Below are 16,609 nucleotides of genomic sequence, written 5' to 3'. Positions count from 1 at the left end.
GCCCAGAGGAGAGAGCACCATGTGGAAATATATAGGAACGGACAGAATGGGATGTGTGTGCATGTGCTGTGTGACTGTATGTAGGCGTGAGGGGGTTTCACAGAAAATAATAAAGCAAATTTTGAGTATTTAGAGACAATAAAGATTTGAAGCAGACAAATCTATTCTTTATATTTGTCTTTTTGAAATCCAGTCTCAAATTTATTCCAATGATTTTTTTATCTGCAGCATTCATAAATCTGCTTCCATCTCCATGCTGTCAGTGTCAGGCACAACCAGTCTTCCTTTGGCAGATTCAGTGGAGCAGTACGATGAGGCTTCTTGGGTACATTAGTATGGGTGAGCGATCATTTCTCATATTAGTCAAGATCTAAAAAAGTCTGAATAAATTAAGAACAGAATGAGGCAGCCAGCAGAATATCAGCATCAGCATGTAGAATTAGGATTGTGTATTTAACCACTGAAGCGAATGATCAGTCCTATTGGACAATTGGAGGGGTACTAATCTACTCCAGATGTGATTTCTTCAGTGTTTGGTTGCAAAGCAGATGCCACAAAAATGTTGATGTTTCTGCAAACCATGGATACATTTGTACGTTAACATGTCACGGATATGCTAACAATGTACTTCTCTATATTTTGACACCTTGGTGGTTATGTGTGGTTAAGTTTAGGCACCAAAACCACTTCGTTATGGTTAGGAAAATAATGTTTTGGCTTAATATACCCACTTTTTGTGGCACTGTCCCAGTTAAAAATGCAGTAATGGCTCAGTACAAGGCAACCGCTTTTTGTGACACTATCCCAGTGAAGGAAGGAGAAAAACCCCCCAAAACAAACATGTTTAGGGGTTAAAAAGCCACTGGAAACAGCGACAGGCCCTGCCAAAAAAAGATCTAGGTTTAGTGGCTGAAAAGCTGCAGGAAATGGTTAAAAAAACTGTCTCAAACAGTGGTGTGCAGCCTTGCAGGCGCCTAGCAGTGACACCGTCCATCAACCCCTCCTCAAAGTCAGCTCATATGTCCCTTTTAAAATGTTTAAGTACGACATTTAACATTCGTGGTTTGCAGAAGCATACAATGCCAATATTTTCTTCTATTGACTGGGCTGTTGTGTGTGCCCACCTTTTTTGGGGGCAGCAGACCAGTTGTTACTGCCATGAAATTGCTAACATTTGCAGCATAGAGCTAGTAATGGCATTACCTGGATTTTAAAGTTTAAGGTCAGACTTTGCATAAAACCCAGTTATGATGAGGCCCTCATTATGATTAGCAACTTGCCACCCATTGATAAGTTGGGACATTCCACCACGGAGCCCTTTGGCAAGGACAATTAAAAAGTTTAGCCGTTGACTGCAATTTATGCAGAACGTTAAAGTGACTGCCAAATTTCTTTGCGGTCAGTCGTTGCACATTTCAAGAATCCAACTTAAAGCCACAGTGTGTAGGAATTTCTCCCATCTAACGCTGAAATCATATATTGTATTCAAACGGATAGCGCACTCTAGCGCCTCACTGTTTCAAACACGTATTGCAACCACTGTAGCCGCTGTGTACCAAAAAGCTACAATAACACTGATGAAACCATGTCATCCGATACTACATGGAGTATTCATTCAGGCTCCTACACAGACACACGCGACGCGAGTTGACAAACCCCTCCTCACCATGCTGGCTGTGTTTACAATGTAGGACTGTTGGGGTGGATGTAAATTGAAACAAACGAATCACGCCTTGTCCTTTGACAACTGACAAGTGGCTCAACCTCACACACCTCATCCCTCTCCTCGCATTACTGCGCCGCTAACAGCTGTTAGTGGCCAGCGGCACTACTGCCGCATAACAAAGTCCCACTCTTTGAGCATAATGCAGGATCATGTATTATGCAGCATCACGGTCACACTGCCTTTTTGATTCCCTTTTGCGCTTTCTTGGCAACAAGGATTCCGTCTCCCATGATGCTGCATATGCATGATCCTGCATTATGCTCAAAGAGTGGGACTTTGTTTCAAATTTGCCGGGGTAGTAGCGAAGCGCCTCTTGCTCCTCTCCTTCAGCTCCTCAGTCACGCAGCGCTGGCCTGGCTCTCAACGAAAACGCCGAAGGCGGTGCTGTATGTCCCTTGCTGGCGGGTGTATTCTCAAGATGGCAAAACATAATGGAACCCCACAGACGACTTACCCGCACAATGTACAAACAAATCCGAAGTTCTCCTTTTACGAGAATAAGTCAGATTATTGGTGGAGGTAATAGTACACCAGTGATGACATATTTATGAATGCAGACATCAATTTTTGCCAATAAACAACTGAAAGTCCCTTTAAAGGTCATCTTTGATTCAAGTGCTCATGTGGGATTACTTTGACCTGCAACTATACCTGAGCCACGCCAAGAGGTTCAGGCACAAAAGGGAATTAACATCTGCGTTACAAGTGAATCACCAATGACAGAGTGCTGAGTAAAACAGTGTTTATTGAGTGCTCAGTATCACAGGACTCCAGCTCCTGAAAGAAAGCAAAACAGTTACTTTTAAAATTCATACAAATATAATTTCAGACATGAAGTGATTCTTACCATTTATTCAGAGTGTTTAAGGCGTAGATTTCTTCAAGTCAAATGGGAGATTGTCTTTGCCTGTTGGGTGTGGAAACCAGGGCACGGGTTGCCAGTAGTTGAAGCCTGGATGTGGATGTGCTCGAGCCTGGGGTCCAGATTTGTAGCCAGCTTGAGGCATGTACTTCTGGTCACCTGGAAGTTTACCAGCCTTGGCATATGAAACTTCTGGATTAAAGGGGAGCTGGAAGTAAGGAACAAAGTCACTCACTAGGCCTGGATAGACGCCACTGCTGGGTTTTGTTGTACTGGAACACTTTTTAGTTGTGGTAGGAGTGGTAGTAGTAGTGGAGGTAGTTGTTGGCTTCTTTGTAGGATTTGAGTCACCCGGCTTAGCAGTTGTGAGAGTTGGAGCCGGAGTGGTTTCCGTGGGTTTATTTGGATTTTGTGGGTATGGAGGCTTTCCATAATAATGCTGGATGACTGGATAGTAGTAAATGTCAGTATTGTTAGGCATGTGTTGTCCTGCTGGAGGGTAGAAGGGATAGGGATAAGGATAATATGGAGGGTAGTAAGGGATTTGTGGTTTTGGAGTAGTCTTGGTGGTTGTTGCAGACACTGTTGTGCTTGCCGCTGACACTGTTGCGGTCGTCATCTTGGCTGTCGTGGGTTTGGCAGTCGTAGTCGTCACTGGGATATTTGGAAGAGGGTAGTAGGGGTAGTAGGGGTAATAAGGGTAATAGGGATAGTATGGATATACAGGAGGTTTCTCTGTAGATGGCTTGGTAGTTACAGTGGTCTTGTCAGGCTCAGCAGTAGTTGTAGCAGCTCCAGGGGTTGGTGCTGGTGTCTGTCTCATCATGTACATGTAATAGTAGTAATACCAATAGGCATAATATGCGCTGCTCGAATCGTACATGGTGAGGGGCTGGGTTGCTTGACGCTTGTGACGATTCAGGCCACTGGGCATAGGAGGAGAGGGAAGTTTCCAGGGCTGCTGTGCAGGCTCAGGGGCAGTTGGAGGAGGTGTTGTAGCAGAACTTGTCAACATGGGGCAGGCAAATTTAACTGGTGTATCCAGCCAGGTCATTGGCAACACGTAATTCCCATCCTGAAACAATATACAAGCAGTTGCGTTGACAATATCCTTAAGAAAAAAGGGACCCCATTACACCCCCATTGTTGTGTGCAAGTGACTAATGCAGACAGTTTATGAAATTGGTCCAATATTGAGGGGCTGCAGTATAATGTTAATGGGCACCATCGATTTGCAGCCCCTAGAAGTGCTTGTATTTTCTTTTACCACTGACAAGGTCAGATTATTTTTTCTAAGTATCTGACAATATTATGGAAGAGACACTTATAAGTTTGATCCTTTAACCACAAACTGCCCCGACTTTGGCATCATTAAACCGAGTTGGTTTAAATAAACTGAAGTTTTATCACTGTAGACAAACAATATAAAACTCAAACCATCTAGATTTGTCTTCCCACTGTTCCAACAATCATTAACTCTGGTTTGGTTGAAACAAACCCTCAATTCACCCAGTTAGATGTGACAATATGTCAGCTTTATACATGCTAAAATTACTATTTAAACGGGAGTGTTGTGGGTTTGGTGACTGAGATTGTGGGGCCGTTTCTGGCTGCAGCACTGACTCAATACTGGACCCATTTCCAAAATTGTCTGTTAAAGACTTAGACACAAGAACATGGGAAAAATAGGGTCTTTTCATCTTCTAACAGCTCAAACATTTGCCACCATGTGGAGCTCTCTTAGCCAGTTAGTTATGAGTAAAGGCCTACCTCTTGTATCACATTGCAGCCATCATAGGGGACAACCAAAATGAGGCCCAGTGCATTTTGCCGCATTGAATAGCCACAGGTTTCAGGCACCTGGATCAAAGGCAGGGGACGTGCATTGCCTGAGGAGGAGGAGGAGGTGGTGGTTGTTATTTTTTGCCAACTTGTCATGCACTCACAGCTTTAACAAACTGACATACAAGCTTGTTGTTACACACCCATGTCTATCTGTAAGTCAGCAGCTCCGGGTCCCATGGCTTTCAGCTTCATCTTGCTTTGCCCGCAGTGCAGGGAAGGATTCAAGCGCCTCCATGCTGCTTCTTTGGCCATGCTGTCCTCAAGCTGTGACATCTGCTCCAACGTCCCTTTAGGCAAAGAAGTCCAGATACAAAAGTTAACACTGGCCATATTGCTTGGTTTTGAGTATCCTGCTGTGTTTGTATGCTGTAAATTAAGTTAGCTGATAACTGGACAAAATCTTACCTGCGCCATCTGATTGATCAGAGTCAACACGCAACAATCCGTCATTTCCTGCGGCAGCAGCAGATGCAGATCCTGACTGGGAGCTAACATCTTTCCCATTTAAGATAACTCTTCCTGTCCTTACATCGATCACTGTGGCCTCATTAGCTACCCTGTCCTGCTGCATGTTTTTGCCCAGCCCTCTCAAGCTAAAACAAGTTAAACTCTGGGCCAAAGTGCACAGGATTAATATGACTGCTGCAGCTTGACATGATCTGTGTCCTCTTTCATTGTCTCCTGCCATAGCGGAGATGCAAGCTCAGAGCAGACGGACAGCACTTTCAGATATGCAGCAGAACAACTGCACTTTAAACAACCAGTCAGGTGCATCTTCAGCTTCAGCTTGCACCTGTGTTAATTACGCTTGCAACAGGCTGGGGCTCGTTAAGAGCCTTTGATTGTTGTCTCAGGTTAAAAAAAAGTCTGCTCTGCATATTTATCAAGGCGACATGTCATTTATTTGTTGGGTTATTTTGCTGTGGTTATGTGAAAGTACATTTCTCAGTGTTTTTTGGTTTTGACATTTAATTCTGGAGGACATTGTCCAGTGTCTTTGGTGAAATGTTTGAGAGAGTTTGTTGGCTTTATGTGTATCTTTTTACTCTGTTTCTCATGTCTGTTTTACGTCCAGTGTAAAATAGGCGTGGCTGTCACTTACAAAATGTCACTCAGGTTAACACAGACCGATGAAAGAGACTCAAAATGACCACAAAGAGACACAAAAAGACAAAAAAGGGCAGACAATTTCCTCAGTAAGACACAACATTAACTCAAAGAGACCGAAACGACTACAAAAACACACAAAACTACTGCAAGGAAATACAAAATAACCACTAAGAGACATGAAACCACCACAAAGTATGTGTGTTTTGCTCCTATGTAGGGGAGGTGGTAGAGCCCTTTGCAAATCTGTGCCCAGGGGCCCATTGTCTCATAATCAACCCATGATCAATGGTTGAATATATTCAAGGTTTTCAAAATAAAAAAAATCCACAATCATTATATTTTGAGCTATCATATTTTACAAAGTTATTAAATAGCTGAAACTGTAATGATCCTAAGAGGAAACGTGTCTGTGTGAGCTGCGAATAAAAAGAGAAGTTTGAAAATGAATACTAGACTTAAAAAACTACACAAATTGCAACTTATATTTATAAAATGTTACCTCTAAGTTTAATGGATGTAATAACAGTAAGATTTTCTAGATCATAGATGTAGCCCATGGGTTGGGCTTTGGTTTTACCTTTATTATAGAGCTGACAGGAAAGAGAAAGTAGAAAGCGAAGGAAATCATAGGGGAACAAGATAGGGAATGACACACAACAAAGGTCCCCAGTCTGACTTGGATCAGGGACATTGCTTTTCATGGTCAGAGCTGGTAACTCTTAGGCTATCAGGGAGCCACAAAGTCATCTAATTTTTAAGGTGGCTATCAGGCAGATGGTTCAGGTAAAAACACCATCTCTTTGCTGGCGGTTTTTGAGCATAAAGACAACATAGCAATAACTTACTTACTCCTCTTTATCCCATATGGAACAGAAGGCTTCAATGAGCTCTTTCCACTACATCCGATCTTTGGCAGCATGTTGCGCCTCCCCCCATGACAGGTTCATCTTTTCCATCTCCAGTGACAGTTCTGCGCCAGGTGGTTTTGGGCCTTCCAGGTTTTCTTTTGCCTGGTGGTGTTCATCTTCAGGCGACTCGTGATCTGGCCCTGTTCTATTCTTAGCACATGGCTTAGCCATCTCAAACATCTGTGTGTGATTTCTTTGGTGATGCTCCAGCTACCTGTTTTCTTGTACAGTTGAAGGTTGGAGATTTTGGCCAGAAGATCTGGCAGATTCATCTGAGGCATCCATTGTGAAAGACTTGTACTTTCATCATGTCTGTTTTTACCACTCGCCAACTCTCTGAACTGTACAGCAGAACAGACTTTATATTGCTGTATTGCATTGCCATTACATTACATTATATAGCAATAATTAAATACAAAATACAAAGCTAAACCAAGCAAATAGGGTGTTTTGTTATGACATTACATTTGCTTTTTACTGCTTATTTCATCATTTCCTTTAAGGGTTCAGATCACCTGTTTGTTTTCTTTAATATTTCTACTAACTTCAAGAGTGTGTTTCAGTGACTTCTGCATGTATGAAAGCACAACTTCAGCTTAATGCAGCTTGAACACTTATGAGCAAATGTAATGTTTGATCATGCTTAATTCTTCTGGATCTGGTGACAGAACCAAAACAAAAATTCATAAAGGTAGCACCATTTAAATGTAAAGTCTAATTAAAGACTCATTCACACATGACAGCACACACTGAATAAAAGGTCTTTTCAGTAAACCTTGTGCTCAAGCACAACTTGATTATGATCCAAATAAAATATTCAAAAGAATCTTAAATGGTTGAGCCATGGTGCCACCATGTAGACAGTCTCCAACAGCCCAGTCTGACTCAACTACAATCTATTCAGGTGGTAAACATGGATAGACCACTGCCAGCAAACCTGATGAAATGTTCACTTAAAGTTGCCATCTTGTACTGCAATAAAGAACCACAATGGAAATAAGCCTTAAGTGTGTTTTAATCCAATTAAAAAAAAAAAAATTCAGTCTATTACTATCAGCTTATGTACATTTTAAATAGTCAAATAATCCAGCTAACCATCCTTTTGATATGGGAAAAAAAAAGTTGATCTTTCTGCACCTGAGGACTTACCAGGGAATGACATTTGAGTCCAAGCTTACCGTAAGTGGTCCGTAATGAGGTCACTTATTGAAAATTATAATAGGATTTTAGATGCAAAGAAAAACTCATTTTGAAGATGCTGGAAAAAGTATGCATTTTTGCACAAAGAAAATTTGTGCTTAGATTGTTGACAATTTTAACCAGTGTCTCACATTTATCAAATGCACCACTTTCAAAGAGCCTCTAATCAAATGTACTAATCTATGGACCACTTACCTCATCCACTTCATAAGCTTAGAATAAAGGGTACCAAATTCCTCCCAACACAGTTGAATTTCTCTAAGTTTGCAGGTTAAACAACTGGACAGGGTCACTTATTGTTCAAACCATTTATTAGAACTGTTTCAGCAGGTTAGCCTGAAATGGGGAAAGGAGCAGGAGGAAATGGTGGAATTGGATATGGATAATGGACATGCGGATGAATATGAGGGTGCGGTGTTGGGTCCTTCTTCTTGGTTGTCGTAGTCGTGGGTGTTGTCGTTGTGGGCTTAGGGGTTGGAAAGTTGGGATAGGGAGGCATAAAGGGAGGGTAAAAAGGATTAAATGGAGGATAGAAAGGCAGGTATGGTGGGAACGGCGGTATCTGGGGTTTAGTTGGCGCTTTTGTTGGCGCCTTTGTTGTAGTTGTCGTGGGTTTCGGGGTTGCTGGCAGAGGCCCTGGAAGGGGCCAAGGAAAAGGAGGGTAGAAAGGAAAAGGATACATCGGTGGAGGAAACGTGACTGCTGCTGGCTTTGCAGTGGTGGTGGGCACTGTTGTTGTGACGGGAACAGGTTGGGGATAGGGGTAAAACGGAGGGAAAAACGGGTATTGTGGATATTGAGGAACTTGTGGTTTCTTTGCAGTTGTGGTGGTGGTCGTTGCCGTCGTAGGTTTTGGTACTACGGGGTATTTAGGATACATGTAGGGTGGAAAGTAATAGGGATGGGGAATTTGAGGCACCTGAGGGGCAGGGTGATGTGGGGCAGCAGTTGCTGCAGGTTTGGGACACATGAGTGAGACTGGAGTTCCCTGCCAACGCATTGGGAGCATATAATTTCCACCCTTAAGAGAAAACAAAAGTTAGACACAAACCAATTCAAGCTAACACTATTTTCATTATCAATTAGTCCAGATTTGCTTTGTCATTTACTCTTAGTCTATACGGGTATAGTCTAAAAAGGACTAATATAAAGAATTAAGATTAAACTAATGAAACAAATCACTTCCTAAATTTTATGCTTTGTCAAATTTAAGCTCTTGGTTAGTCCAGGTGTTTTGTCAGAATAAGCCACTGATTGTCAGCTCTTGCTCATTCTGAAGGTGCAACATCTTTCATTACACAGCTTACCTCTTGAATCATGTTGCAGCCATCATAGGGAACCAACATAACAAGCCCAAGCGGGTTCCTCTGCATGTTGTAGCCACAGGTGGAGGGGACTTGGGACAGAGGCATCGGAGCTGCGTTTACTGTGGGGGAGAAGTTCTCAATGTCACTACACAATTTTGGAGCAAATGCCTACATTGTACAGTTTGAGTAGACATTAGTTAGTGGGTGTAAATAAATTCACCTTGTTCCACTGCAAAGTGTGTAGCTCCTGGGCCCACTGCTCTGAACTTCATCTGGTCTGCACCACACTGCAGGGAAGGTGCCATGCGCTTAAATGACGCTTCTTTGGGACTGGGGTCATATACTTGTCCTTTCAACCAGCCTGAAAGGGAACATTGGTTAGTGGTACTATAACAGCACTTTGAGATTCCCAGGACAAAAAGTCAGATTTTTACCTGCAGAGTCCGCTTGATAAGCAGCTTCATCATCCACAGAGGTGTTTGAGGATGACTTCTTGTTCCTATCTGCATGTGACCCAAGGCCTGACCCAAACAAGATTTTCCCCTCTTGGACAGCTGCTGTTTGGGCTGCGTCAGCTTCTCTTCGCCCCTCTCGTCGTTCTGTTTTCCTCAGTCGATAGCAGTCTATTGTTTGCACTAAATAACACATCAGAATAACAGCTGCAGCCAAGTAAACAGCAGAACTTTTCCTCTTTCCTTTATGCATCATCTCAGTACACATGAGTCCTGGAAATGTTAAGAACTGAGAGATTCTGCTCTGCTGCAGCTTTTTGTGTTGCAGGCTCCACTGCATGCAGAACAGCAACAGCCAATCAGAAACTGCGACAGGTGTGCTGATTGATTGTTCTCTGATTAGCTGGCATTGGTTCCACCTGTGATGCCTAAAGGTCACCAGACAGCAAGGCTGGAGGGGTGAGCTGGTTACTACAAGAGTTCAATGTCAGTGTTTTTGCTTATTCACTTCAAAACCAGACATCTGTCCGGTCAACCATGTATTTAGTTAATTCAAAAATAATAAAAATAAAAGTACAATATCAAAAGGTGCTCACTCTGACTCACATAACTAACACAGGAAAAAAATTCACAACCATTCTGCCATCTTGTGGAGAAATTGTGCTTTGCATGTGACACAGTGAGTAAAAAAAGCACATTAAACTTCAACTTCAAAACTCAGAAAATTTCAAAATGCACCTTTTAAACTTGCCATAGATGCTGTTCACATACTTAGTAGGGCTTCAGTGTTCATTCTTGACCTATGGTGAGGATAATGTGATATGAAGTCCAACTTTTGAGCAAACAAATACTCAGGGGAGAAAAATGGAAATTTCAACATGTACAGGGTAAACTCCATCCACAGAGGGAGCTCTAGAAAACAAAATCTAAAAGCTATTAAAACTACTAATTGGACATTGAGGTGAGATTGTTTTGTCATTTATTCTCTCCAAATCCACTAAAACACTGGCTCCCAAACTGGGGGTTGCCAAAGTTTCAGGGGGTTATCACGAGGCCTTCTAGATTTTAAAGGGTGTAACACAACTTAAAAACAACCTAACAAAACACTTTCCACACTTTGCCTTAATCTCCTCTTCATTCAAATCTTCATTCCTTTAAAGAAAACTTAATGAAATTGATATTTCTTAAGTTAAAACAGTCAAAGAGCAACCTGATAACAGGGTCTTAAATATTTTTGGTCACATTACTGTGAAAATTTCTCCAGCCTGATGACTGATGACAATCATTGGACAGACTGAAGAATTGCAATAATAAATAGAATCTATGACAGTGATGAGATTTTATTTTCTTTTTACATTAAACACATTAAACTTTTCCTTACTGTTCATTTTGAACTGACATTAGTAGTGGTATTAAACAGGTCTTAAAAAGTGTTAAATTTAACTTGGTTATATCTGTAGTATTCATGATCATACAAAACAAACAAACAAACAAACAAAAAACATAATACAGACAGAAAATTGTATTAAAGTTCCTTAAAACAAGTAAACTCATCTCTGAAGCAATATTCAGGAAATAATCATGTCAAAATTCATCCAAATTGTTTTATGCACACATTTTGTGTAGTTTATCAGTTGCTCTGTACTGTTATTGTTATGCTTTGAATATAATGTGAAATATCCATGAAATACGTCACTTAGTCAGGGGTCAGGGGTCAATGATAGAAGGGAGGTCCCTTAAAGAAAAATCTGATTTTGATATTTTGCAAAATTTAGAAATGAAAGTCAAACCTTCACACTCAACTTACTAAACTCACACATATAGACTCTAATTTATGTTCAAAAATAAACCTAGATTCAGGCTAATAAGATCTGAACATGTATTTTTTTAAACTGAAGCCTTGACATAAAGTTTACATCTCTTCTGCCAAGAAAGTAGACAGAGTATACAGTTAGCACTGTGACTGTGTTATAGTGTATAATGTAATTGTTAAATATTTGTGGGCATAAGAAACCAGTCAGGCAGTGGCCAAAATTAGGCATTACATTAACACATTGCTATTTCATCTCCATGGTTACTGACAACACCAGCAAGTGTGACACATTGAGGTGAGTGCACCACACGTGTGTACTGATTTTATTGCTTTTTTGTGGTTGTGCAGCTTGATGTGTTTTTAATTGTGTCCTAATCTGTCCACTGTACATATTCATCTTCATGGCTCTTCAATGGCTTTACTCCAGTCAGAAGGACAGACAACAAGATGAGGTCCAGCTCCTCCTGTGAGTCTGCTTCAGGCACAATTAAAAATAAACTATTAGAAACGACAAGCTAGGAAAAGATCCTATCTTATTCAGGCCTGTGTTGACTTCTCTTAATGGGACATAATCCAATGATGCCACAGATTTGTTTTACCGTTAGATGCTGCTGCTGCTACATCAGAGCATCATCTCCTTGAGCCACTATCTGCCCTGGATAACCACGTAAGAAGTCTATTTTCCTTTATTTCAACTGCTTTAAATCATTAAATATCTCATTTATTTGAGTCTTTGATGAATTACTTATTTACTTTATTTTTCTCTGGGTTTGGTAAGATGATAGCAGAGGGCTGTCCGCAGTCTGTCAGTGACCCGCCCACCTATTGTATCAGAGCAGCAGGAGTTCTGAGGTACAATCGGGAGTCTGACAACCACAGGATGAACTTAACAACCACTCTACCAGAGGTAAAAAGATCACATTACTACCCACTGTTCTAAATTCCCTTCTGCAGCAGTCTGTGTTGCTTATTAGTCCAATTTAACACTTTGTTGTCCCAGCTTGTGACTGAGAGTGAAGTGAAATGTGAGTACTGTGGAGAAAAGGCCCGACCTTCACTGGATCTAACGTGGGCACGGGGGCCTGAGGTGAGGAAGGAAGTGAATACATTCTCCAAATGTGTGTATATGACGCACTGCTGACCTCCTTGCATCCTCTTTTGTGTCCATCCTAGTCAGGTCCACTCTTCTGTTGTGCCCGGCGGCAGTGGCTGTATGAGATGCTGATGAAGGAGAGATGTTTGGCTGAGGGGAGGTGTGACCCGAGGACCATGACATCGCCCATAGACAAGCCAGCCACAGATACAGAGGAGCTTGTCCTCCAAGGCAAGGAGATGGAGGACCACAACAAGTTCATCATGGACTTACCACTAGGACTCGGGTACAAATGTGCATCACAATATGTCTCTGTTTTTTTCATATAAAATGATATAAAAGTAAAACTTTAAATCAAGAGCGATGTAATCTGTATCCTTCATCAGAGAACAATCAGAACAGAGAGTCTATGAGGATTACTCACTCCAGCTACCTGTGGCAGAAACAAGTGAGTACTGTACTCATTCATAGCTTTAAATGTGTTCATCCAGTCAAACATGAGCTGACAAATAGTGTGTATAAAGTTATCTATGTTTTTTGTTAAGAATATTGGAAAGAAACAAAACAATTGTGCCTTCAAATAGCTTTGTGAGACAGACTTTGTTCTCTTCTTGTGTTTAGTTGCACCAACATCAAAGGTCCTCAGCTTCCGGCTCTCCTGTGCTCTAGGAAAAGGATGCTGGACAGTGTATCCCTGTGGCGCAACTGAGAAGCAATTGAAAACAAAAGAGGAAGAGGAGCAGCCGTTGATCCCTTTTTGTGACCACAAGTCACTTAAATTCGGCATATGTCATCATCAGGTACTCACAAATTACTATCATGTTTGTTTTATCAAAGTCAATACTAAGTGCATCTTACTGATGTTATCCAAACTGATGACCCTGTACACAGATGGTATTTTGCTTCTGTAACACAGAAGTCAGACTAGTGGAAAGAAAACATCCAAAAAACAAATTTATGTGTTTGTTTTAGTTCACATTTCTGCTCTGGAAATATGTGCAAAAGGTTATCAGAAATAGAAATACGTAATTGAGCTCTCGGGGGAAATGATACGTAGTAAGTAACAGTCACTCTGATATAAATATTATAAGAAAGCAGAAGTAAGAATATGAAAATAGGAAGTGCATAAAAATACAGTATTTGCATAATGCTACAGTGTTTAACACTGGTATATAATGTATTTAAGAATATAAAATATGTCCATTGTGCCACAATGTATAAAGCTAATTGTTAAGTTTTTAGAAATATAGATAGAAAGATAGGGATAAGACATATGTACAATATGTGCATCATATGTTAATTATACATGCAACAGTAGTGTAAGGACGAATAAGTTAGGTTAGTAATTAGACAATACCTCATTTGCATTTTAAACAAAAAAACCCCCATAAATATTTGTCTAATTTAAGTAATCAGCTGGGGAAATTTCATGGTGATATTTATTGGTTAAAAGTTTAACATATTCACCTGCTGTGTTCTGAAGGCTTTTACAGAGTGGGTTTTTTTTCATACATCATTCATAGCCTGATTTGTATAACATTTTATTCCTAAAAACATGAAACAAGAATTTTGAACCTGCAATGTTCAGATTTATGTCTTGAAAATGTATGCAAATTAGTGCATACTTAGCAAGGTAATGCGTCATTTGCATATTTAAACATACAAGTTTACAATATAGATAGATCGATACATTATTTACATCCTAAAAAAAAGTCACGTAGCCAAGTTCAGTGGCACTGAAGTATCCAAACTGCTTACTTGCAGCTTTTAAGAAAACAGTCTTTTGTTGTAGTCTTCTTTTTTCCATCCAAAATTATTTCAAACAAGTCATGCTGCAAGTAGTTGGCCTAGGCACATAATCATCATGTCTTTAAATAGAAGCCAAAGAAGTCTATAAATGCTTTATATTAATGTGCACATAAATATATACACTGCCCCCTTGTGGTCACACTGTGTTTGATCAATGCAATAAACCATGGAACAGCTGGTATATATAAATGTAAGCTATTTGCTATTGTAAATAGGCTATTTTTTAATTATAACGAACATTTGTTGCTATTAAAGGGTTACCCCAACATTGTCCTAAAATAGCAACACATCTAATAGTATTGTACTTCCATGAAGAAGGGGGGCATGAGGCAGTTTTAAAAAGACCGGTCAAAAGCAGCAGAGGCAGAGATATCCTCCTGATTTATAGTCCATAGTTTGGATCAGGCTCCTTGTGCCTACTAACTGCCCACATTTTCCACACAGTTATTTTATAATGGAGGCTTTCTGTTATGAACATCTTTTGTCTTCTATGTTCACAGGCTGGGGCAGAATTTCTGCAGAAGTATTATCCCAATGGGATGAAATTTCTCACTGTGTTCCCTGATGGCTCTGCTCAGGTCTTGTATCCGCTCACAGTTCAATGCTTGTAGATTTATATCATGTTTTCAGAGAGAATTTAATATGTGCAAGGCAACATGCACTCTGCAGTGGGTGTTCCCCTCCTTATCGTCATGGTAACAGCTATCCCTCAGGCCTCCTGGCTCTCGTTGTCGTGGTCACTGAAGAAAATGGAAGGGTCTGCATCGTGTATGAAGACAGTGATGCCTCCTGTCAACCGATTAGAGCGCTGTTCCAGTCCGATGGCAGGGCGACATGTTATCACAGCAATGGAAATATATGGTACAAAGAAAAGTGTTTGGAATATATTTAAAGTATAGATTGCTTTAGGTGAATTTAAATGACAAAGGATGCATCTACAGTGTGAAAATAATGTCTTATCTGTAGCCATGCTTGCAGTTACCTATAATATGTGATGCATGTTTGTGTTTATGTTGCAGGCTGACCTTCAACAGTTCAGGCGGTCAGTGTTTGGATGAGACGGGTGCCAGGGTTCGTCGGTGGAGCTGGGGCAGCCCGAGCCTCACTCCCACTCCCTTACAACCTATATTCCTGTCCTTCAACAAAAGCGTTGGGGTCCGAGTCCTCGGGAAGGAACAAGTGTTTGTCTCCTTCCTGGCGAAAGGTCAACAGGTTAAGTTCAGTGTGGGCACCTGCTGCGCTCAGGTGAAGCATCGTTTGAAGCTTTTCTGTTCATCTTGCAGTTTCCAGTATTTCCAGCTCTGCTTCGGTAACTTTTTCAGTAAATTTTTCTCCCTTCCAGGGTGAATGTAAAACAAACACGGCTGCTTCAGGACCTCCTGTACTGAAGGAGGAGCTGTTTGTGTTTGCAGCCAGGATCAGGATCAACCTGGCCATTAAGCATCTCCACCAGTGCCTGATGACGCCCTCCCATCCCCGGCTGCTGAAGACTACACAAGCCCCTCACCTCCATGGTGTCGCCCAGAGTCTTCTGGAAGTCAGTGCTAATGTGATGATGAGTGAGAGTGAAAGAGCCTTCATCTATAGGTGCCTTCAGGACTGTCTTAAATGCACTGGCAATAACTACACTGACACAGTGACAGCAGTGGCTAATAAATGTTGAACTTGTTTAACTGTGATTTGGGTGTTTTATTCTTTCGTTCCACAGTAACTAAAGGGAATGTCAGGGACAAAAATAATATGGCATTTACATATCTGGGGGTCATAGAAAATATTAAACCCCAAAACCACCTCTAAATAACTCCATGAATGTCTCCATAGCGAATCTGGGTCACTGGTTTTCCTTCACGTCCTTTAATCCCCCAATTTTTTTTCAGTTGCTACTAACAAACACCCATTTCTCTCAGATTTAAGGACCCAACACAGCAGAGTCTGAGACACAGATCAAGGTCAATTACTGAATTTTCATGAGAACTATCAGGCTCTTTAGAAGCTCACAGACAAGCCAAGACAGAGACAGGCTTGAGCGTGTTAACACTTGTCAAATGTGTTGTGATACAGAGATGGCACACTGTGTAATCTCTTGACTTTTCTAACAGCACAATGGTATTCTTGCATAAAATATATAACTCAAACACTTGCAATGTTCATTTTAACAAACCTTTAAGGCCTTGATTTTGGTCACTCAAGATCACAAACGGTAAAGGACTTCAAGGACTTACAGGAACCCTGTCATAATGAAGGGATTTTTCATTGTCAGGGACGTTGGCACTGTGACATCACCACATTGTACTCACACTTGATCTGTTTTGTCTTCTAATGAACTCTGCGGATCATCAAGTCTTCCTAATTGGATTAGGCTGAGCAGATGGCTCAAGGATGTGCGCTCATGACTTGAATCAAGCAAGAAGTCTGCTTTACGAAGAAAAAAAAAAAAAAAAAAAAAAAGGAGCTCCATTTCCTGCTTTCTTATCAGGTTCCCTT

General features: G+C 41.0%; 3 protein-coding genes across 3 annotated transcripts; 1 reads left to right on the top strand and 2 right to left on the bottom strand.

Moving 5' to 3' along the window:
* Nucleotides 1-2,454: 2,454 nt before the first annotated feature.
* LOC126382946 (proteoglycan 4-like) lies at nt 2,455-5,140 on the bottom strand. The gene is made up of 5 exons (XM_050033238.1): nt 4,839-5,140; nt 4,574-4,720; nt 4,359-4,477; nt 2,574-3,663; nt 2,455-2,503 (listed from the first exon to the last, which is right to left on the bottom strand). Exons 1-4 carry the CDS (start codon nt 5,119-5,121, stop codon nt 2,590-2,592), a joined length of 1,623 nt encoding a protein of 540 aa, XP_049889195.1. The 5' UTR covers nt 5,122-5,140; the 3' UTR covers nt 2,455-2,503; nt 2,574-2,589.
* A 2,804-nt stretch (nt 5,141-7,944) lies between these two features.
* LOC126382944 (uncharacterized) lies at nt 7,945-9,679 on the bottom strand. The gene is made up of 4 exons (XM_050033236.1): nt 9,393-9,679; nt 9,179-9,319; nt 8,959-9,077; nt 7,945-8,672 (listed from the first exon to the last, which is right to left on the bottom strand). Exons 1-4 carry the CDS (start codon nt 9,676-9,678, stop codon nt 7,983-7,985), a joined length of 1,236 nt encoding a protein of 411 aa, XP_049889193.1. The 5' UTR covers nt 9,679; the 3' UTR covers nt 7,945-7,982.
* Nucleotides 9,680-11,480: 1,801 nt separating this feature from the next.
* Nucleotides 11,481-16,580, top strand: LOC126409162 (glutamate-rich protein 6). The gene is made up of 11 exons (XM_050075122.1): nt 11,481-11,518; nt 11,812-11,890; nt 12,002-12,130; nt 12,224-12,310; nt 12,397-12,602; nt 12,703-12,764; nt 12,938-13,116; nt 14,626-14,708; nt 14,828-14,986; nt 15,145-15,370; nt 15,468-16,580. The coding sequence occupies exons 1-11, from the start codon at nt 11,481-11,483 to the stop codon at nt 15,786-15,788; spliced, it is 1,569 nt and encodes a 522-aa protein (XP_049931079.1). The 3' UTR covers nt 15,789-16,580.
* The last annotated feature ends 29 nt before the right edge of the window (nt 16,581-16,609 follow it).

The sequence above is a fragment of the Epinephelus moara genome, chromosome 21, assembly GCF_006386435.1.
Source record: "Epinephelus moara isolate mb chromosome 21, YSFRI_EMoa_1.0, whole genome shotgun sequence".
Classification (NCBI taxonomy): Eukaryota; Metazoa; Chordata; class Actinopteri; order Perciformes; family Serranidae; genus Epinephelus; species Epinephelus moara.
The sequence above is the reverse complement of the archived record's forward strand: the minus strand, read 5'-3'. Positions and strand labels throughout refer to the sequence as shown.

What these genes read in the sequence shown, in the direction of transcription:
- LOC126382946 (XM_050033238.1), bottom strand. Translation starts at nt 5,121, where the DNA reads ATGGCAGGAGACAATGAAAGAGGACACAGATCATGTCAAGCTGCAGCA. An exon ending in TGATCAATCAGATGGCGCAG is followed by an intron (nt 4,721 to 4,838) that starts GTAAGATTTTGT and finishes CTTTGCCTAAAG; the next exon opens with GGACGTTGGAGCAGATGTCA. An exon ending in GCTGCAATGTGATACAAGAG is followed by an intron (nt 3,664 to 4,358) that starts GTAGGCCTTTAC and finishes ATATTGTTTCAG; the next exon opens with GATGGGAATTACGTGTTGCC.
- LOC126382944 (XM_050033236.1), bottom strand. Translation starts at nt 9,678, where the DNA reads ATGTGTACTGAGATGATGCATAAAGGAAAGAGGAAAAGTTCTGCTGTT. An exon ending in TTATCAAGCGGACTCTGCAG is followed by an intron (nt 9,320 to 9,392) that starts GTAAAAATCTGA and finishes GTTCCCTTTCAG; the next exon opens with GCTGGTTGAAAGGACAAGTA. An exon ending in GCTGCAACATGATTCAAGAG is followed by an intron (nt 8,673 to 8,958) that starts GTAAGCTGTGTA and finishes TTTTCTCTTAAG; the next exon opens with GGTGGAAATTATATGCTCCC.
- LOC126409162 (XM_050075122.1), top strand. Translation starts at nt 11,481, where the DNA reads ATGGTTACTGACAACACCAGCAAGTGTGACACATTGAG. An exon ending in TATCTGCCCTGGATAACCAC is followed by an intron (nt 11,891 to 12,001) that starts GTAAGAAGTCTA and finishes GGGTTTGGTAAG; the next exon opens with ATGATAGCAGAGGGCTGTCC. An exon ending in GCTACCTGTGGCAGAAACAA is followed by an intron (nt 12,765 to 12,937) that starts GTGAGTACTGTA and finishes TCTTGTGTTTAG; the next exon opens with TTGCACCAACATCAAAGGTC.